Here is a 23,444-nt window from a genome sequence, read left to right as displayed (position 1 = left end):
ATTGTCCCTGAATATAAGAAACTGGAACTGAAATTAATTATCTAAATAAAATATTGACAGAATCCATGCCAGGGTAATTTTTTTACAACATTATCCCTTGCACTCGTTTCCGTTCCGATTTTTCCCCTCCCTCCCTCCACTCCCTCCCCAAGATGGCAAGCAGTCCTATATATGTTGGATATGTTGCAGTATATCCTAGATACAATATATATGTTTGCAGAACCAAACAGTTCTCTTGTTGCACAGGGAAAATTGGATTCAGAAGGTATAAATAACCCAGGAAGAAAAACAAAAATGCAGATAGTTCACATTCGTTTCCCATGAAATTAATTAATTATCTAATTGGAACCCAGATCTCTGACATTTCTCCCCAAGGCAGTCAATTGTGATACCTGCTTACAACTGACTCCACTGTAAAGAAGTCTCAAAACAAAATACTTAGCATAATAATTATGGACATTTGCACATAAAACACAAGTTTTCATAATCCTATATCTCTAAATGTCAGTAAAATGTGCCAAAGTTTTAATATTTTAAATGAACAACAAATAAAATAACATTGGTATTACTGAAGTAAGTTAACTCTTCTAAACAAGTCATCTACCCTAGAGGTTATCAAAAATTCCAAAGAGTGCATGTTCTTAAATAGGATTTGAGAATTAGAATGGATCATGTAGTCCAACTCCCTCATTTCATCAATGAAGTACTGGAGATGTAAAAAGCATAAATGATCTAAATAATGTTACACAGCTACTTGGTTTAAAAAACAAAGATAATATTTGAGCATAGGTCTTAACTACAAATACAGGGTACTGCTTCTGTGATGATGACACATGAGTAAAGTTTTTCTGGACATGAAGTAAACAGAGGCAGCTGCTTTTAATAGTGCTATTTCCAAATGTTTTATGAAAAATGTGCTCTATTGCAATAAATGTAATTTTGTTAATTTAATCATTTGTCATACTTATCATCAATAATAATAATTAATCACTTATTAAGTGATGATGCTTATGAGCATTGTGCTAAGTAAGCATTGAAGATAAAAAGGACAGTCCCTGTCCCTAAGTAGCTTATATTTTAATGAAGGAGACACAACATGAGAGGGGAAAGTACATTAAAGATATACAGAATAAATGGAAAATAACTTCAAAGCAAAGGCAGAGAATAATTAGAACAGGCTTCTAATTGAGATTTAAATGGAATCTTGAAGAAAGCCAGAAAATATGGAATCAATTGTAAAAAGGAAGAGCATTCTATCCATGGGTGACAGCCAGCGAGAAGGGAAAGGAGTCAGAAGCAAAAAGCATCATGTGTAAAGAAAAGCAAGGTGGTCAGAGTTACTAGATCATAAAGTAGAATAAGGGGAAACGGTTTAAGAGGAATAAAAAGCACAGGAAGAGATGAGGTTGTGACAAGTTTTAAAAGCCAAACAGAAGATTTATGTCAATATTTTTTTAGAAATAGAAATATAATTTGCTAAAAGATCAAAATTAATTTAAGAATTTAGATTTAACGAGCTGATTGCCTACATAATTCCTGATAATTTTATAATCACTTTACATTTCACTTTAAGGTTTACAAAGTATTTTCTTCACAACTATCTGAAACATATAGTACAAATATTATGAACATTACTTTATAAGTAAATTGAATTGAAGAAAAGTTAACAAGATAGGTGAACTGTGGTCTCATCTTAAGCTACCTCCCATTGGAGGCAAGCAGGTGTTTCTTTATAAAAATCAACAACAAGTCTAAGGCTGACAATTTGATCTCGTCTAGTCACTTGAGTCAAATAATCTGAACTAAGTTACAAAAAAAATAATAATTACATGGTTGGATGGCTAGGATTTTAATAAACGAGCAGGGAACCATAGAATCATTGCATTCAAAGTCTAGGATTTTACTAATTTAAGGGATGTCCAGTCAAAACAAGCATTTATTAAATACTTTCCTCCTGCCTAGAATAGTGCTAAGTGCTTAGAACACCAATACAAGGGGAAAAAAATCTGCCTCAAAGATTCCAATGGGAAAAGACAACAAAGTAAAGAAAGCTGAAAAATATAAAGAGAGAGAGAGAGAGAGAGAGAGAGAGAGAGAGAGAGAGAGAGAGAGAGAGAGAGAGAGAGAAAGGTATTGAGCCTGGAAGTTTGGAAGAAAAACTCTGGGGAGTCAGGAGTACAGGCTGGAAAGGAATAAAGATATGGTTGGCTTGAGTATACTCCTTAAAATGGACATAGTGGAAGGAATCAGCAGATCTAAGAGAGAAGTCATGGAGGCAGAAGAAACTTCAAGGCTGTGATCCTCCAAGGGCTGATTCATTGACATTTTTATGGCAAGCATAGTAGGCAAAATCCAGAGAATCAAGAGTGCTGGCTAGAGAAGAATATGTTCTTTTCCCTTTGAGTAATCTCCTTCAGAAGAGGGAAAATATGGACTGACCATGTCCCAACAGAGCAATATCTGTGGGTATGAGCTAGTGGAATGAGCCAAGGGAAGTGGCCTAAAACAAAGTTAATTCTACTCTTGTCAAAATGTGGTTCTGAGGCCACTTGTCTTCAACCCAAAGGAATAACATTTCAGAAATAAAAGAAAAGGCTTGCAGGAGAAGGTCTTATCCTATATATGCCAACCTCCATGCCCCTTATTAAGTAATCATTGCTATGAATCTTTGCAGCCTAGAAACAGTAATAAGATGCCTTACATCTGCTAATATCTAGAAATACTCCCTTATTGCTCTTTAGAGAATAAAATAATATGACTTCTCTGTGAAACAAGACTCATAGTAGCTGCCCAGCTCAAATATTGGAAAGCTTCTCTTTTCTCTCTGTCACCTAATTCTCCTTGACAAGCTCTTGACTCTGCTTTTACAGAAAGATGAATATAGGCTTATTGTAAGGAAAGCTTCCTAATGATGAAAGTTCTCCAATAAGTGATGATAAGGATGACTATAATAGCTAGCATTTTACAGTATTTTAAGATGTGCAAAGTGTTTTATATATGTTAATTTATTTAATCCAAAAGTGAAAGGAGATGTGTCAGAAGTAATGGATTCCCTTTCAATGAAAGTTTGTAGGTAGAAACTGGATGATAGAGATATTATCTAAGGAATGAATTCTTTATCAGATATGCATTGGACTAGAAGGTCAGAGATCCTTTCTAACATAGTAATAAATAACACCACCACTCAATGAGATATATTATGAAATAATCAAGAGCCTTTTTTTATTTTTTAACAAAGCAAACAAAATAACAAAATCCAACTATTAGACCACTATTAGAATAAATCAATTTATTTGTGAATAATCCTCTGCTTCATTCACCCTTATGTTATACTCTATATGCCAATAACTTTGGAAGTTCCACATCTTGGAATAATATTCAAAATAAAGATCTAACCAATGATAACATTTGCCTTTTCACAAACAATTACTAATTTTATAACACTAGAAAAATGTTATTATTATTCGGGAATTTTTTAAAAAAATCACTTAAGATTTATAGCACCTTCCTCTTAACAATAATACTTCATTTTTATAGAGTACTTAATGCTTTCAAAGGAATTACATTCATTATCTCATTTTATCTGCATAACAACTATCTGATGTGAGTTCCAGCTTTACCTAGTAAATTTCAAAGATAGGATTTAAATGTAGGTGTTCCTGATTCTTGCAAGTTTAAAACTATACTATACTATTTTTCCTATAGATCATTAATTTGGCTTTCTTAAGCAGAAATACTGTTGACTCATTAATCAAATACTTAAGTTTTCCAAAGAAGAGAAATCATAGCATATTAATATGAAATAATTGTCTCATTTCTAAATTCTTCCAATGTAATTTGTTTCCATTAATTTTATTTCATATCAAGATACTAAAAATCATCATCATCATCATCATCATCATCATCATCATCATCAATATTTTTGCTGAAACAATTGGTGACTTTTAAGTGACTTGCCCAGGATCACACAGTTTGGAAGTATTAAGTTTCTGAAACCAAATTTGAACTCAGGTCCTCCTGACTTCAAGACTGATTCTCTATCCACTGCACCACCTAGCTGCCCCCAAATAATTAATTTTTAAAGAATATTTAAATATCATATCACCCACAAGACAAAAATTTTACCTATTTGTGACGTAAGAGAAAAATTTGAATTTCCATTAATACCTGATGAAAAATTAATGACAGGATAATTACACTCCAACAGATCTGTTTAGTACAAAGAATTACAGAGTGGCAAAGAGCTTTGAGTTCTAAAAACAAATGGCTTTCATGTTTGTTCTTTCAACTGAGGAGTACAATGTAGCAGAATTTATATTTTTCTATTCTTAATGTCTATTTTCTTTCAAATCCCACAGTCTTTCTTCAACACATCCTTGCAGAAAGCCTGTTTCTAATGCACTGAAATAGAGAAAGGCTGGAAGCCTTCTATAACAGGATCGAATCTGTTAATGAGAATAGTAACACACCATCTTGTTTTGAGGAAAAGACTTTGTAAACAGCAGACTGGTAGACGTTACTTGCTCATTTTAATCATGTCTAACTTATCATGGACCACATTTGGAGGTTTTTTTGTAGTTTCTATTCATTCGTTCGTTTATTTATTTACTCATCCCTTCATTCATTATCTATTCCTTCATTCATTCATTTGTGGCAAAGATAGTAAAGTAGCTTGCCATTTTCTTCTCCAGCTCATTTTACAGATGACAAAATTGAGGCAAAAAGAATTAAGGAATTTGCCCAGGATTTCATGCACAGTCCATTAAATATCTGAAGTCATATATGACTTAGGAAAATGAGTTTTCCTGACTCCAGGTCCATCACTCTATGAATTGCCATTAGCAACTCAAAGGTGCTTAAAAAGTGCTATAAAAGCATGAGTTACTATTTTTACAGTTAAGAATTCTAATCTCATATCCTTCTAATTATCATCTGCTAACTGATCTCTGACTCTTTTGAAGAAGTGGCCTTTCTCCCTATCAAGCTCCTCTTGTCCCTTAAACTGGATAATTCCTATCTTTTCTAGAAGACTGTCTACACTATTATGCTTTCTCTCTCTAACCTACAATCTAAGAAACTCTGCTTTAGATGGTACTTAATGGCATAATAGATTTTTTTTAGTCAATAGAGAAGAAAGGTCTAGATGCAGTGTATTCTAAAGACAGTGGGTTGACCAAAATGATTTTTCAATCTAACTCTATTTCTTTGATACATAAATTTCTTTGTTCTCTTAATATACTAATCTCTATTGACATTTTACATAATCTATAGTAACTTCATTGAGGTAGAACAATATACTAAATGAGATCAAGTTCATGAAATCTTTTGGCTGGACCCAAATTTAATTCCAGCCCAGGACACACAGATGCATTCCCACTCTAAATATACTGGAACAATATCAAATACACCACACACAATGTATATGTGCTTTACTACTATGAAAAAATGAGGCAAATCACATTCCCTGGAAATGACAGGTTAAGAGCCACAGCTTGGTAGATAAGAGACCATATGATAAGAACTTGAGACTTGGACACAGAATACTACAGATGGTAAGAAATTTAGAGGTTACATAATCCAATGCTCTCATTTTAGAAGTGATAATACTGAAATGTGAGAAGGCAAAATAATTTGAAGGCTACACATAAAAAGTGTAATTTAGTAGAGAATTGAATCCTTGTAGCATCCTATGAAAAAGACATCTATGGAAGGACTCTTCCCATTGCATGCTATGGAACATAACATTGGCAAAGACACTATACTGTCCCTTATTTTTACTAGTCCAAAAATTACTTTGCCAAGGGTAAAAGTGCAGCAAATAGAGAACACCAAAGAATTTGAGTTCTTATGTAACTATTAATTTTGCAAGATAAGTGTTGGATTCAGAGCCACCATCTATGTATATTATTTATTCTATTACTTTTATTTCATATCTTTATATCATAATTTTCTTTGTATTTTTTTGGTCTCTCATAACATGAAAAATATTTAAGATGTAATTCTTACTTTAAAATATCAAAGTATAAAGTTAGATATATAAAATATAAATGTGGGTACCGCTATTCACTAATTCAGGATGGTCCTTGGGGCAACAGGTTTGGAATTGGTTTTTTATAATTTGATTTTTAAAATGAGACTGTTTAACCAATTTATTTCTTCCTCTGTTAATCTGGGCAAGCTATATTTTTGAAGGTATTCATCCATTTCATTTAAGTTATTGATTTTATTGGCATAAAGTTGGGCAAAGTAACTCCTAATTACTGCTCTAATTTCTTCTTCATTAGTGGCACTAAAAAGATGATTTTTAAAGAGAGCAAGTATACAGAAAACAATAAATATAAGTACAAGGAGAATCTGTTGGAATATAATTCACCATTTTTTCTCACTTTGCTTTCAAAACTAAATCAGCCTATATATATATTAAAATCATTATTGTATGGAAGGGGGGAGAAAGGGAAAGAGAATTATTCAGTTTGATAGCACTAATAAAGCTTCACCAAAAAAGAACTTAAGCTTACTTTACATTGGCATGCAAAAGCAATTAAAAAAAATTCATTGTAGTACTTTAAAAAAAGTCACCTGGTTAATATTCTTAAATGAACTGTTAATGTATACATTCATTTTGGTTCCACTTCTCTGACAGAAAAAATGAAGCATGAGACATATTGTTGAGTATTCATGTAAAAAATTAGGGGAAAACCCTCTCTCCAGCATCTCTCAAGTAGTAAAACATATCTCATGCAGATTTTGAAAACAGAAACTAATATACATTGTGAAGATTTGTGCTTGATCTCCCTTTCAATGCCAGGGAAATAAATGGGTAAAGATAGTCCCTTTCATTGTTTTTGTCTTGTTCTCTAAAACAAAATTGTAAAATTATATTCAAATATTAAGCATAATCTTTTTTAATATAATCAGTTGTTTACTATAGTAAGTACAAATTAAATTCTCTTTTATACACAAAACATTTACTTTTGTAATAGGATCATATTTTCAGACCCAGAAGTGACTTTGGCAGCTCTTATTCCACTTCAGTTTCTAGATGAAATTGAGCCCTTGATGGTTAGTGATTTAGCAAGATTGAATGGATTTTAGTAAGTATCAGAGGCAAAATTTGAATCTAGGTCCTCTAACTCTATGTACAATAATCCCTTTCTTAGGAATGTCAAATTTTCTATATTTTTTAATTTCAGCACATACACTAAAAATCTCATTAAAGTAGTAAATTTTCCTATAACTCTTTTGACTATTATGAATATCAATGATTTATACAGGACAATGTGGAGGATCAGCAATAGTATTACAGATCAGAACATCTCCACTCCACCCCTAACTTAGCACATCTCACTTAATTTTATCATACATTCTTATATCCAAGTAGATTCCATAAAGATATCCGTATCACCTCCATTTTCCAGAGGCAAACATGATCTTCGTCCTCAAGCAAAAACTGTATTAAGTGCTTAGCACACAGGTGATGCTATATAAATGTGTATCCCTCCCAGTCCAATGTAACGTTTTCAGATCTTCCAATTGCCAAGGAAATCCCAGTCAAACAGACAAGTTTGTTTTTATTCTTTATAGGTGCTGGTTATCTTCACTGTTAGAATAAACTATCTCAGGGAAAAGCAGATGCTTTATTCTTTGTACTTGTGATCCCAGCAGTTTAATTTAATCGTCACATATGGGGGACATATTTTTTTCCAAACTGTTAGTTACTAAGTTTTAAAATATCACCAAAAAAGCAGAAACATTGTTTTAAATATATAGATCTTGATGTGAGAATGCACAGGAGTGAAATTTGTTAAAAATTCTTAAGTGCTATGTAGATGTCAGCTATTATTATTCTTTTCATAATAAGAATGCAGTAGTCTGACACTTGCACTCATAAGGCAAAATGTGGACAAAGCATATGTAGCTGCAGTCAGTAGTTAGGAATTTAAATCCAAATTTAGGTCAGTCTAGAGACATGATTTTCACATGCATGTGAATAAATTCTTCTCTAATTAATAAACTTTCTCCCTCCCTCCCCCATCTCTCTCCCTCTCTCCCTCTTTCTCTCTTTCTTTCTTGTGAAAGATAGGAAGCCAGGAATGGGCTTTCCAGGAAAATGGCTGACTGAAAATCTCAAAAGGCTAATAATTCTCTTTGAGATCTATTCATATGCATAGATGGTCTCTCAAGGTGGGTCAGAATTGTGAGTTCACACTTAATAAACATCTCTGCATTCAATCCACCTTAAATCCCACCCATTGAGAAGCTGTTTTCTTCAAGATCACCAAAAACCTTTAAATGACTATTTGCTAAGTATGATAGAATTATCTTCAGTTTTCACCCTCCTAAAATTTTACATAGAATTTGACTTCATTACTACCTTTATTATTACTCCCCAGCTGACATCAAGAACTATGTAGTAAGGGATAGTCCATGGGTGGGGAAATGCCTCCATATGTCAACCTGTGATTGCCTTTACAAATTCTCTGACAACTCCGTTTTTTACAGTATCTTTAATGTTTTATCATCATCCTATTGTCTTCAAAAATGTGCTGTTTAACAAGACTCTAACCTAGTTTCTCTTTTATTCTGTCCTTTTCTGTGATTTCTCATATTCTCACACATTTAATGATCACCTCTACATAGAAGTCTTCTGAATCTATTCATCCACTCCTAATTTCTTTCCTTAGTTTCAGTCCACTTCCAATTGCTTGCTAGACAGGTCTAGCTGGATGACCAAATGTGTATCATTAATTCAACAAATCTAAAACTAAATTCATATTATCCTTTAAACTCTTCTCCCCCCCCCCCCCATTTCTGCTTATTACAATCATCCTCATGAAAGGGACTGATTAGATAAAGTTTTCTCAAGTTTATGAGACTAGGCTTAAGTCACTTGATCCCTACACCCAACAGCCTTGGGTTTTAGGAAGTCACATGATCCCTGTTCCCAGGCTTTAAACTCTGGGTCTGGGAGACCCCCGGGGGGGGGGGGGGGGGGGGGGGGGGGGGGGAAGAGAGGGGAGAAAAGAGAGGAGGGGAGTGTCACATGATTTCTGGAGGGATGTACCTTGAACCCTGGGGTGCAGGAAATTACTGAAGTTGCAAGAACTGACATGACTTGTGCAAGGCAGACCACATTGGTGACCATTGATCAAGGATGGTTATGTACTTTTTAGTCTATCCAATGAGAAGGCTCGATCAGGTCTTTTGCTTTTAAGTCCTGAAAAAGGTGAAAGCTGGCCATTTTCCAGCATCACATGGTGGGAGTGGGGATAGTTCCCAGGTGTGTATCTGGGCCTCTCCTGCAGGGATTAAATAAATGCTTTCTCTTTGTACCTGAAGATGTCTCTGATTAATTAATTTGGAAAAGGGAGTCTAGCTCCAGTCCCATACACTCATAATAATCCAAGATTGAAAACATAAAGTTATCTTTTATTGATTCCTTTGCTGAGATTATTCAGTCTCCCAGAGAAAGATGAGCTTGAACTCCAGATATTAAATGGGTTTCCACTCTACTATCAAGTACCTTACCTGTAACAGTTGGTTAAAGCAAAGACATTTATTGAAATTTCACTGTAATAACTATAATAACCTCCCTTCATAAGTCTAGGGTATGGCGGCCTGCACGTCAAGACTAACTCTTTAGTCACAAAGCTTCTTGAATCTCACACCTTGACTGACTGCTTCTTACAAGATGAAGTATCTCTGGAGGAATAACATCTATAATACAATATTCCATGGCTTATGGGACTAGGTAAAATATGGAGAGGAGAAAGAAATCCCTTTTTTATTAAGAGTCAAGGAACAATTGCCTCTAAAAGAATAGATATTCCTTCTTTAGATGGCTCTATCTTCCATTCTCAAAGTTTACACTCCTTAGAGCTAGCTGTCTTCTACCTCAAATGACTCTCTATAGAGAACATTTTGCTTTTAATTATTAAATTATTATGGGCGTGGATGATGCTCACCTCAACAACTGACTAGCTGCATTCTAAGTCCATCAAGCATGAAATGAAGGAATTTGTCAACCCTTATAAAGGAGTATTAACAAAATAATTCTGATTAAGTCCTTAAAAAGCATATCGCCTCTATTTCTTTTACCTTATATCCTTCAAATCATAAATAGTAAAACAGTTCTTCAAAGAGGATCCTGATCAATTCTCTCCATTACATATAGATACCCCTCTCTATCTTCAGATCCAAGTAGATGTAGAATCTAGGCAGGTTTATCACCATAATTTCTTTCATCAGTACCCTTTCTCTTTACTGTCTCACTTTCATTTAGGCCCTTAAAACATGTCATCTGGGACTATTTAGAACATGCTGACACATTATAGCTCCAACCTTCCTTTCACAAGACCAACAAAATAATCCAGAATTGCAAATCTAGCCATATTGCTGCCCTGGTCACAAGCCTTTAGTGATTTCCAAGCGGCCAGTAGAGTAAAATACCAGCTCCAAAGTACCTCTATAGCCAATACTTTATCATCAGATAAAACTACTTTCTTAGCCTCTTTTAAAATGTGGCACACCATCTCCTCTCCCTTCACCTCACTGGGTAGTCATTCAGTCCATCTCCCACAGGCCTGACATCTGTATTTCCTTTTCCTCATATTCACTAGAAAAAAAATACTTCAAATGCTGTCTCTTCTGGGAAGTCTTCTCAAATCAAACTCTCCTTCCTATTCAAACATGTTCCATCCCTCTTCAGATTTTCTTAAAGTACTTTCTTCAGTGCCCATCAGAATCTTGTATTACATTTATCTTTGTAATTACAAAATAAGCTGCTTAAAGATTAAGCATGGGCCATAGTGTTGTTATTTGTACCTACTAGACACTAAAGAAATGTTTTACATACAGTCAACTATAAAACAGCTTAAATAGAAATCTAATAAAAATACTGAATATTTGCCCAATTCTAAGTCACTTAAAAGTTAATCTGAAAATGGATTACCTGAATAAGAAAAAAATATGAATTAAAACAAAATCATTGCATGTACTTGCATGCAAATACTAACATGCACATGAGCACAAGTGTGCATGCGCGCGCGTGCGCGCGCGCACACACACACACACACACACACACACACACTCTGTCTTTCTCTCACTCTAAGGAAGAGAAGTCAAATTTTTGCTGTCAAAGAACAGAAAAGAAAAAAGAACCTAAAACTGATAAGGAACAACTTTTAGACTATGAACGCTTGGAAAAATAATGTTCTCTTTGGTATAATTATTTCACTTCAGTCATATATTAATCTTTATGAAAATATAATTGTTAAATGATATATTTATCAAATATCCATATAGTGATAAAAAATTCTAATTTTACTTTCAAAGGATAACAGAACTAGTAACAGAACTGTTCACCAATAAATCTATAAAAAATTTTATCAAAAAGTCTTTTATGCCTATACACTTAACACTGGCAAGTTTTTTAAACAAAAACGCATGTTGAAAGTGTTTGTATGAAGTATGTAATAAATTCAGTTCACTAAAGATGAAAGTCTAAGTCTAAACTTTAAACAACAAATTAAAGTTCTAAAAATGATTAAACTATAACTTTAAAAAATTTTGCCTCCCAGAGTTAGTATAAAAAATGGCAACTTCAAAATAAAAATGAAATGAATAAAAAAATTAATATTATAGTCAATAATTTCTTCATTTGTAAAAGCTGTTTAGAAACTTAGGCAATCTGGGAGTCTGATAATTCAAATCACAAACTGTATGGTAGAATATAGAACATGTTCAGAAAATCCATTTAAGCAAATTAATATTGTGTAATAACAATATTATGTTTAAAATATTCTTTAAATGGAAGATTCATTGACACAATATATTTTTAGATGAAGAAAAAAATTATATGACAAAAAATAATATAGGTAATATAAATCATTTTATGAGTCATAGGCAGAGAAGGACTCTTTTTCCTCTAAATTAAGATCTGGTAATACTGAAGTTACTGTGTGAAAGTTATATTTCTGCCATTGGGGACTAAGTTTCCAAGCCAAATAAGAATACAGTTTGCAATGAACAAAGGATACAGTCACTTGGCAAGGGCACTGGTAAAAGAAATATGATGCAACCTAATCATCAAGTAGATATAAATGACTAAGCTGGCTCCAGCACACTTAAGGGGAAAAAAAAACTTAAATAGCTTTAAGTAGGCAATGAGCTAATCAAAAACCTTTTAAAGAATTATTGATGTTTAAAAAAAAAAGTAAGATCAAATTTTCTTATATTAGTTTCTACAATGAAAGAGAAATGTAGAAATAGGGTATATAGATGCAAGTATTTAAAAGAAAATTGAAGTTTTAAAGCTTTTTTTTTTTTTTTTAAATTAAAGCTCTGGGGGTAGATGAGATCAAGAGTTTGGGGATAGTATATAAATCACTGAGAAGGGCAACTTTTTGGACAAAAGTTTTACTTTATAATGTTCTACTGAGATCAATATATAATCTCTGTTCCCTTAGCTAACCCTTTTATAATATTATAATGCTAATCAGTTATTTTTTTCTTATGATGTGAAGGAGTGACTAAAGAAAAATAAGTGAATGCTTAGATTTTGTTTTATTTTTTTTAAGTAGCAAGGGGCCATATGGAAAATCTCTCTGCCCAGTCTTGAATTTTCTGGACATGCTTTTCAAATGGAATTGCCCACTTAATAGCAGTATTGGTGCATACCAACATTGGAGCTCATGTTGCTTAATTACAATTAAAATATATGTAAGAATTGTTTAAATCTAGAATAGTGGCTCTGAACATTTCAGTAATGACTATTCCCATGAGTGTTCTCTATTTTCACAAAACTGATCCAGCATTCCCCATCAATACATTTAATATAGTTACTGTGCTACCTTGTGTATCCTCAAGGCCCACAATCTGGTTAGACTCCCCCCTCAACTAAAATTGATTGCTTCAAGGCACCAAAAATCATGTGGTAATTTTTAATTTCATTGGTGTCTTTTCAGTCATTATCCTCTTGCCATTTGAACAGCATTTACAACTGCAGATATTATTTTTTTTTTTTTTTGCTTATTTCCTTTTTAAGTTTCACTGATTAGCAGAAGAGGAAAGAAAGTACTGTCATCTACTCTCATAGTTTCAATGGATACTTTTCCAAAACTCACACTTTTCCTCTCTATAATTCCAGTTATAAATTTCCAAATATCTTTTGGGTAGCTCTATTCGAAGACAATGCCAGCACATCAAGTAGAATATGGACAGCACTAAAAGCAAGCAGCATTAATGCAATACTTGGTATATAGTAGCAACTTAATAAAAGTTTATTGACTAATAATACTTGATTGAGAAATTCAATCATCCCCTTCCTCAAAACATTCTCTTCTCTTATTTTCCTATTTTTGTTCTAAAATCACCATAATCCCACAGCTTGAAATTACACATGACAGTCTACTCCTGATATACTTTTCAGAGTGGGTTTGATGACACTGCTCTCTTAGTTCTGCTTCCTTGCAGGCTGACCACTGCTTCTAAGTAGTGGTCATTTTCACTCTTACACCTTAATGTCTAGCAACAAACTTTTGATACAGTGACGTGGCTTCTGTTTTTTTCCTCTCTCTCTAAAACAAGATAGTCTTATATCCCAAATTATTTCAGACAGTTTCACTGTCTATCCCCATACACCCTCCGATAAGTAGAACTCATAGATGTTTCCTGGCATCCCTGATTTCTTTCAAACCCAGCTAAAATCTTATCATTTGCAGAGATAAATTATTCATTTGTTGTTTAAGTCTGACCCAATTTAGGGTTTTCTTGGCAAAGATACTGGAGTGTTTTACCACTCCCTTCCTCATCTTTACTCTACCTCATTTTACAAATGAGGAAATTGAGATAAATAGGATTAAGTGATTTGCCCAGAGTCACAATAAGTATCTGAGGCCAGATTTGAATTCAAATAAATGAGTCCTCCTGACTCCAAGATCAGCATTTTAACCATGGCACTAACTAGCAGTTGTCCCTTCGATTAACTAATTCCAATTTATTCTAATTATCTTCTGTATACATAATTGTTGCCATGTTGTATCTTTTTGAGTAAGGCCTTTTTTTTTTTGGTGGTATTTCCATCACTTAGTATGATGACTGATATATAGGTTTTTAATAAAAGCTTGCTGACTATCTGCTCTGATGGATAAATCATTCATAGCACTTAGCAGAGACTAGTTGTCCAAGGTTATGTTTTGGAAAGACAGAGAACCTATCTCTAGAGAAGTTCTTTCTATATACTTTTTTTCCGTTGAGCTCAACTCTAGGTTCATTTATCATATCTACAAATGACATAGATATTTCTAGCCCCAGGCTTTCTCATGTGATTTAGTTCTATATCACCTACTGACATTTCAAACTGGATGTCCCAAGGACATCATAACCTTAATATGCTAAAAATTCATTATTCTTTACTTCTAAATTCATCTCTCTATCAAACTTTTCTGTTTCTAAATCAAAATTCTTCTATTCTCCTAGGCTTGTTACTTTAGAATTACTTTGATTCTTCACTCTCTCTTTATATAACTCAGTCAATTAAGAAATCCTGCTGTTTCTACATCTACTACATCTCTTGCATCTAAGTCTTGCTTACTATTCTCATATGTCTACCAAGTTTGTTTGCACCCTCATTGCCAGCAGATGACTCATAGTTCTATATATCTTGCCTCATCTGTGGGTCATTTGAACTATTGCAATAATTTCTTTATTTTCCCTGTATAATGTTTTTCCCCCATTGCTAGTGTAGAGGTTATTCCTCTATATCTATGGAATCTAACTCAAAAAGAAATAGTTGTCACTAAACAGTACATATACATCCCCATCAACTGTGTATTAACCTTGAAAATCCCATTTTTTCTAATTTTTTTTAAAATTAACTTGTTAAATACTTCCCAATTACATTTTAATCTGTTTCAGTGGCATTTGGGAGTGTTGGGCACTATGTGTTTGACAGCTCTGTAACTGATTTTCTTTAAACATAGGTCTAACCATTTTCTTCCCTTAGTCAATGTCAAGTGTTTTTTTAAAAAATATCTTCTTAGATCATGTACAAATATTTGGCTTTTAAAGTCCTTCAAAGTTAGCTCAACGTATCTTTCTAGCCTAGATTTGCTTCCCTCACTCCATGTTTCAGCTAAACTGATCTATTCTATGTTCCTTACACAGAGCTCCACATCCCATTTTTGAGCCTATTCACTTAGCCAACCGCCATGTCAGGAATGCACTTTCTCCATATCTCAAAACTCACAGAGTCCCTCACTTCCTTCAGGATTTTATTTCAATATCAACTTCAACAGGAAGCCTTTTCTGTCCTTTTCTCTTTCCCCTTCCCCCATGTGCTAGTACACTGCCTGCCAACTATATAAAAACGTCTTAAATTTATCTATTTCTTCTGCATGTACTATCAAAAGCTAAAAACTGCACTAAAACATCTGGTACACTCTTTATATGTGTACTCTGATAGAAGACAAGTTCCTTCATACTAAAGATTTTTGTTTTTATTTTACAACAGAAGCAACAAGCACAAAACTGACAAACACAGTAAGAGCAATGGGTTGAAACAAACCATATATGTTTTCCTGCCCATTCACAAAACACCAGAGGATATAGCAGAGTTATTTGGTAAAGGAAGAGGTAAGGAGTGCTAGGAGATATTTTTTTCCTAAACTAAGAAAGCTGAAGCTTTGGAAAATTCTGTGACCCATTTGATACACAGCTATAATGGGCTTTAAAAATAATAATAATAATAATAAATATTTTTTAAAAATCTCATTCTGGCATTACATATTTTGGTTCCTTAACATATTCGTTACTTAGTAAATGTTTTGTTAGATGAAAGAGTGAATTGAGTGAGAGAAAAATAAGTCAACCATTTGCCTGGAACTTCTGCTTCCTCCTTTGAAATATATGATGAATCCAGGATTTCCTTCTTTGTAATCTCATTACCCCTCATTTAAAACAGGTTTCCTTTCTCCAGATGACCCCTACCCTAAGAAGTATTTTATAATTATTATCTTATTTGACATGAGTTATAAATTAAAGGAGTTATTTTCTAGTCTTTTATCACCCTCCTTGTCAATCATCACAAATGAAAATAATGCATCAATTATTTCATCTAATTCCCTAGCACCCTAAATTATTATCTATACTATTCACTCTCTTTCAAAACAAGTCAAATTAATAGGTTACTTTATTCATAACAATTATGTACAATCTTACCATTCTCTTAAGAAATATGTAATGTCAGAATGAGAAGGTTTTTTTAATTTTTTATTTTTAAAGCTCATTATAACTGTATATCAAATGGGTTACTGAATTTTCCAAAGCCTCAACTCCTCTAGTTAAAAAGAAAAAAAACTCCTAGAAGCCTTTTCCTCTTCCTCTACCAAACAACTCGGCCTAACCTTATGGTGTGAATGGGCAGGAAACTACATATGGTTTATTTCATACCATTCCTCTTACTAAGTTTGCCAGTTGTGAATTTTGCTTGACTAAATCAATTTACATGGGTCAGAAAGAACATACCTCTCTCCAGATATACTACTGCCAAGTTAACTAACTACAGATACAGAGGGTTCTGCTTTTCTTATGAACATCTCTGGAACAGATCACAGAATTGTCAAACCACAGAATAAGCTTCCTATAAGCAGTGAGGTCACTGCTGACAATGGACTGGCTCAGGGAAATGAATGATCTCTTCTATCACTGAAGATATTATACCTATATCTTGTAGTAAATACAATTGTATCAAGTGATAGCATAGTTTGATTAGTGTATGCTATATACTAAGGACACACAAACTACTAACAAAATTAAAATTTACATAAATGTGTCAGACTTTCCTTTGGGCTTTATAACAGATAATTATCTATAATTGATGAGAAAAAAAGTCTAAGGCAAAGAGGTCATGTCATTTTGGGAGGTATCATTTCTACTTGTGAAGCATGATGCAATAATCAATTAATAATAAATTAGGACACATGCCATGAAGCTCCATTGCTGTTTTTCCTCCAAATCCACAAAAACTTCCCTTCCCTCTTCTATATTGTTAGATGACAAAGACTTTAAAATCATAAAGAATAATATATACATACTGTAACTAGTCTCTCTCCTTTTATTAAAGTTTTTTTTTCCAACCAAGACAACATTTAACAATATTGTATAGACCCTAAGTATGAGATTTCTAAAATAAATCATGTAAATTTTTCTTTCTTTTTTTAAAAGTAGGGAATACTACTTTTATGCATGCATATATGGGGCTCTTTTTACAGTTAATAGAAACACATGTCACATGTGTTAAAATGTTAAATAGCTTTAAAAAAAACAACTTGATGGGAGGATGGTTCATAATATGACTTGGAAACAGGCATGGCAAAAAATTTAGAAAATAGTAATTCAAATCTACGATAATATACTTCATTGTTCAGGGTTATATGACATCCAAAGAATAGAAGTGCTGGTTTGCTTATTGCAGAGTTTTTTGAGGTTTTTTTGGGGGGATGGGAGAATGGAGGGGAGAGTAGGAAAAGAAGGAAGGGATAGAGAATTTGTCAATGAAAGGAGAATTAAACTTTTTTACCTCGAAAAGGCTTGAAAGTTTCTTGGCTTTTTTAGTGTGCTCCAAGGCTTAAATTAAGCCTATTTTCCACCAGAGTTACTAGTTGCTTCACCTTTATTTTAGACAAAGCTTTGAACTAAAATACCACAGACATATTTATATACATATGAAAACCTTCCAATATGGCCATTTCAAAATATTGAGATAAGCTGGTTAAATATACCTGCAATGGGTCTGTTTCCAAGATAAATAGGGGAAAAGGAAAAGAATTTATATATGTTCTAAAATATTTATATCAACTCTCTGGTGGCAAAGAACTGGAAATTAAGAATAATAGTTAAACAAATTGTGGTGTATACTTGTATTGGAATACTACCTTGTGCTATGAAAATAAGCTGATTGAAAAACAGAAAAAGACTTGCATGACATAATGAAGAATGAAATAAGGAAAACCGGGAGAATGCTGTATAAATTAATAGCAGTATTATTCTAAAAATAACTTTGAGTGATTAAGTCTTTTTTAGTATTATAAATACTCAAATCAATTACAAACGACTTATGAAGGAAGATGTTATCCACCTTCAGAGGGAACAAACTGATAATAGGAGTATGTAATAGTATGATTACACATGCATGCACACACACGTACAGACACACATGGTCCAACAGTAGCCTTCTGTAGCACTAAATAGGAGGAGAGGAAGAAAAAAGTACATAGAGAACAAAAGAAAACTTAGAAGGAAACACAAAAAGCAGGGTAATTTTGAAAACTGTGCAGTGCCTATTACTTAATATTTTTTAATAAAGTAAACAATGAATGGTATAGATTCAAGGTATGGAGGATTTATACTGAATCCTTTTTTATGTTGTACTGTGTTCATGGAGATATTCTTTTTTTTGTTTTTATGTATTTAAGCTCAAAATGAATTGAATTTTTAAAAAATGAAATAAATATACCAGCAAGGTATATTATTTAGAAACATGTTAATGACACTTTAAAAGTTCTGCAAAGGTTTCAGAATGATAAACACATATTTATCTGAATAAATTCCTATTAGTAGCTGACAGCTAAACAAATTTCTATATTTTTTTTTTTTAAATTTTGTGACAGGAAATGATAATACACATGTATACATATAAGTTATACTAATACATTTATTTTGACTTCCATGATTGAGACTAGACTTCTTCCTTCCACTCTAAGCTACTAAAGACAATTATAATATTATTACATTAAAAAAGAAAGATTTCCAATAGGGTAGAGTTCACTTACTTTACAATGGTCATACTGGAGCTGTAAGGCAGGTACATCTCCTCCAATAGGCATCTGCTTTTTAAGCTCATCATCTTTCATATTTAGCCACTTGATCAACTCTTCTAAAGATGTCAGCAACCTACTCCATTTTTCAGAACTGGCTTCCAAATAAGCCCTGAGGAGAGAGAAGGAATACCACTTTTAAAAATGTCAACTCTTTTTTGCAACAATTTTTCTTAGGAGCCCAATGGCTCTGGAAAATCAGGGTTAATTTGCTACAAAGAAAGAAGACTTCCTAGAAAGAAAATTCTATAGTTATAATACCCAGGAATTTGAAACAAATTTAATTGAATTCCATGCAACCCAATAAATACTGATTAAATATCTATTATGTGTGCAAATAGAAATATGAAACAAAAAAATGAAAAAGTCACTGCTCTTAAGAGGCTTAGATTCTACTTAAAAGGTATATTATCTATACAAATAGAGGGTGGGACAGGGGAAGAATTCAGTGAAAATTTGATCAGGGAGGAATTATTATCAGTTGTGGGGAGATAAGAACACATGAATCTGGTCTTCTAATGAAGAAGGGGTTCTTGTCAGGAAGAGATGAAAATGAGAATGGTATAGGTCAAGGTATGGAGGAGAACCTGCATAAAGTGTATAGATAAAGAGACAGAATTTCAAGTTCACAGAACAGCTGGTAGTGATTAGAGTGGTCAGGACAAAAAGTAATGTAAGGCTTTACATTTTATTTTAGGATGATACAAGGATTTTAAACAGCAGGAGAAAATGAACAGTTCTGTGCCTTAGGAAGATTATTTGAATAGCTATGGGAAGGAAGAACTAGAGAGGAGTGAAATTATAGACAAGGGAGCCAATTATGAAGATATTACAGGTAAGTGACAAGAGGCTGAATAGTGTAATGGTTATTGTGGGTAGACAGTAGGAGGCAGTTGTATGAAGTGTTATAAAGAGATTATGGGGAAGTAGGGAGGCAAAAGAATCAAAGGTGGGTCTGAGTTTTTAAACCCTGAAGTGACTGTGAGGACTATGGTGTTGTCATCAAAAAGTAGTAAAGTTTAAAAAAAGAGGAGTGGGAAGATGAGAAAACGATGAATTAATATTTGGAAATGTGCAACCTGAATGAAGATGCAATAATGTAGGAAAAGAGTTTGGGACAGAGTTGGGTAGCTTACCTGTAAAGAGGTAATAAAATCTCTTAGAATGCTTAATATTAATAAGAAGAAATAGATGATATAGAATAGAGGCTCAGGAATTGGGAAGGATGTGGGGCAAAGAAGAGATTAAAGAAGAAAGGAAAATGTCACCCATGATTAGGATGTGGGTAATGGATAATAAATGAATAAATGACATAGAAAAAGAGCAATAAGTCATCTAGGATAACTAAAAGAAAGCAATATTGATGAAATCAAGAGAAGGGGCACCATTATAATTAATAATAATAATACCTCTAACAAGCATTTATAATGCTTGAAAAGTTACAGATTTCTTTGACTTTATGATCTAACTTTAACTTCTTAATACTTCTGTAAGCTAAGTACTACAGATATTTTTATCTGAGAAGGAAACTAAGACTTAAGATCATATGATTCAGGAAAAATAGTTTTCAAAAATATACAATATGTGGCAGAAAGGTTAGAGAAGATAAGCGCTAATAAAAGGCCATAAGAATAAATATTGTTATATATAATGATTATAAAAATGCAAATGAAAGAAAGCTGAGCTCTGAGGAACTGAAAACTATCACAAAACATATATCCTTTCCTCTCCCCCATTCCTTGGTAGAGAAGTGAGGAACTATGGGGGTAAAACGTCTCTATAAGATTAATCTAATTGTGAATACTTAGTACACTTATTCCTTCTATATTACAGGAGTTAGGGGTACAGGAATTCACAATCTGGAAAATCTGTGTAAAAAATATTTAGCTCACCTTTCATCTAGAGAATAAATCTTAATTATTATAGTATTAAAAGAAAATATATATTATTCAATACTATACATATATTTTATTCATTTCTGAGTTTCTAAACTTTTTTTTGTATTGTCATCTATTGGTCTTTGCATGTTGTCTGTGGCTTCTGGAAACTCCTACAAAATTCTCATTAAATTTCTTATGCCAATCCATGATATATTGAAATCATAATGGGGCAAGCTGTGATGTAGAAGGGATAACTGTAGTTTGTTACAGATAAGGATTCAGTCTAGGGCTGAAAATTATAAATGGGGGCACTAAGAGATAACAACAAATGAATCAATAGTTTTGTTTTTGTTTTTGTTTTTTTTTAATTGTGAAGAAAACACTGGTAATCTTTGAGATAGCACTTTTTGTACAATGAGATATAAGATTGCAAGGGGCAAAGGAGTAAGTAGTATGATAGAAACAATAAGATAACTGATTTTTACTTTTTAACATGAAGAGAAGAAGATATAAAATAGCTTAAGGGAAAAGTAAGAAGCTGTTGAGTAAATCTGAGAATGTCTACAGAGGGGAGGGGAAAAGCCAGTACTTTGGAGAAAGAATGAAGGTAAGATGGACTAATGACTGAATAGGAAAACTCCCAAAGGAAAAGAGACACAAATAAAGACAACTAGCCTTGAAAATAAGGACTACTTCATCCTTCAAAACTGGAGCAAAGGAGGAGAAGGTGAATGAAGCAGAACAGTGAGAATACACTAGATTGAAGCAAGAGGTCCTAAATTTGACTTCAAGATCTGCTTAGTATGCAAAGTATGACTTTGGGCAACTTAACAGTCTCTCTGGGTGTCATTGCCTCATCTGTGGAATGCAGAGGACCATTAAATATCCTTTAAACTTGAAATGGGGAAAATTATTATTTCATATAATGAAGTTTTGAAGTGAAATGGGAGAAATAACAGAATATTCCAAGTTCTCAATTTTCTCAGTAAAGTAATAGGAAGCAAAGTCATTTGTGGAGAGTGGGTTAAAGAGAATAAGAGAGACTTGAGGAAAGAAGAAAAGACCTCTAGCAGTTGATGTGGGAAATGTAGTTAGAGAGTCCATCACTGACAGATAAAAGGATTACTGATTAGCACTTGTGGTCAAATAACAGGAACTGAAGAAGATCTAGTTAGTTTAGGTTTATGACTTTCGCTAGCAGCATTAAATAATTCGGGAATTGGGAGCTAAAAATTTGGATGGTAAAAATAACCCACAGATTAATTACTGGTAGACCAAGGAACAGTATAGATGGACAAATGGAAAAGGAATCCAAAGGTAAAGAGCAGAATAATCTTGAATTGATCCATAAGATGGATTTTAAAACTGAATAGATTGAATGGATATTATGGGCTCTGCCAGCAATCTAGGACAGGCAAGTATGACTGTGTTTTGTTGCATATATTAATTAATAATTGGAAGAAACACTTTATTCCAATTAGAAGTGAATGAGGATTTAATTGTTTTGCAATCCAAGTTTTCAGACCCCTCAAAATCTATCCATGGAAAAATATATAAATAGTAACACATTTCTCACTAATCTTTTTGTTTCAGAAAATGTTGAATTCTTATGATGTTTATGTTAACATTTAATAGATTTGTTTTATTGTTAATGAATCCATATTTTTAAAAATGATCAGTTTTAATTTCTAATATGATATACATTGATAGATAATACCAGGATTGTATTGGAACCTGCTTGATTGTTAAAATCTTCAGCATGAGCATTTACGCTGTGGAAATTAGGAAATTTTACAAACTAGGACCTGATATTTCTTTTTGCTGATTTTCTATATTTAAGAAAATGGTGAAGAAAATTTTGATAATGCAGATCAAACTATATATATGGTGTCTACATTATTTTTTTCAGAGAGCTGGTTATTAGGCATTTACCACCATGTCCCTCAATAAAACAATCAAACAGAAGTTCTATAGTGTCCTCAATAAATTAAGAGAGTGAAAGAAGCCTGAGACAAAAAAAAAAAATTGAGAAACACTAGACTACAGGAAGAGAGGGGGATGGAGAATTTAGAGATCAAAGTTATATACAAAAAATATTTAGGTAGCGTGACAGAAAGTCACAGATAGTTATCTGAGGGGACTATCAGGGAAGATCATGGAGATAAAAAGAGATTGATGTAATACAGTGCACCAAGGTACTACCTCAATCACAGAAATGGTAGTTATCAGAGTTTAAAAGAGAGATATACTGAGGGGACAAGGTGCTAGAAGAACAGCAATAAGAATTGAATAGGTAAAATATTTTATGACTAAACCCATGAGGTTAGATGCCTTTTCATAGAGTGAGACAAAATAAATCATCAGACACCTGCATGGTGCTTAATTTCAGCTTTCTATCTTACAGTTCTACTTATTATTACCGAAAGTCAGTAAACTCTTTAAATGCTCTAAATGGTTATTTCTCTCATTGTGACATAAGAATAAAACCAATGGCCAGAATGCAGAAACAATCCTGAATAGGTTATATTACAGAAATATAAATTTTGCTTATCATCATCATTATGAGAGAACTGTAATTAGAATCATTTGTTTTCTGTTGTTCTACCTCTTAGTCTTTTCTGTTCATTTGACAACTACTTGCATTGGATCAGACTTTGGGAAAGAAATGTTTTACAAGGTTCTGTTTCTG

General features: G+C 33.0%; 1 protein-coding gene across 3 annotated transcripts in view; it reads right to left on the bottom strand.

Annotated features, from left to right (window-relative positions):
- Positions 1 to 23,444, bottom strand: part of UTRN (utrophin) — a 559,804-nt gene that overhangs the window by 157,661 nt on the left and 378,699 nt on the right. For all 3 annotated transcript variants that reach the window (XM_051997902.1, XM_051997900.1, XM_051997901.1), the window contains one exon: positions 18,831 to 18,987. In XM_051997902.1, coding sequence (XP_051853862.1) covers positions 18,831 to 18,987 — 157 coding nt within the window. The remainder of the gene's footprint in view (positions 1 to 18,830; positions 18,988 to 23,444) is intronic.

Source organism: Antechinus flavipes, chromosome 4, assembly GCF_016432865.1.
Source record: "Antechinus flavipes isolate AdamAnt ecotype Samford, QLD, Australia chromosome 4, AdamAnt_v2, whole genome shotgun sequence".
Taxonomy (NCBI): domain Eukaryota; kingdom Metazoa; phylum Chordata; class Mammalia; order Dasyuromorphia; family Dasyuridae; genus Antechinus; species Antechinus flavipes.
The sequence above is the reverse complement of the archived record's forward strand: the minus strand, read 5'-3'. Positions and strand labels throughout refer to the sequence as shown.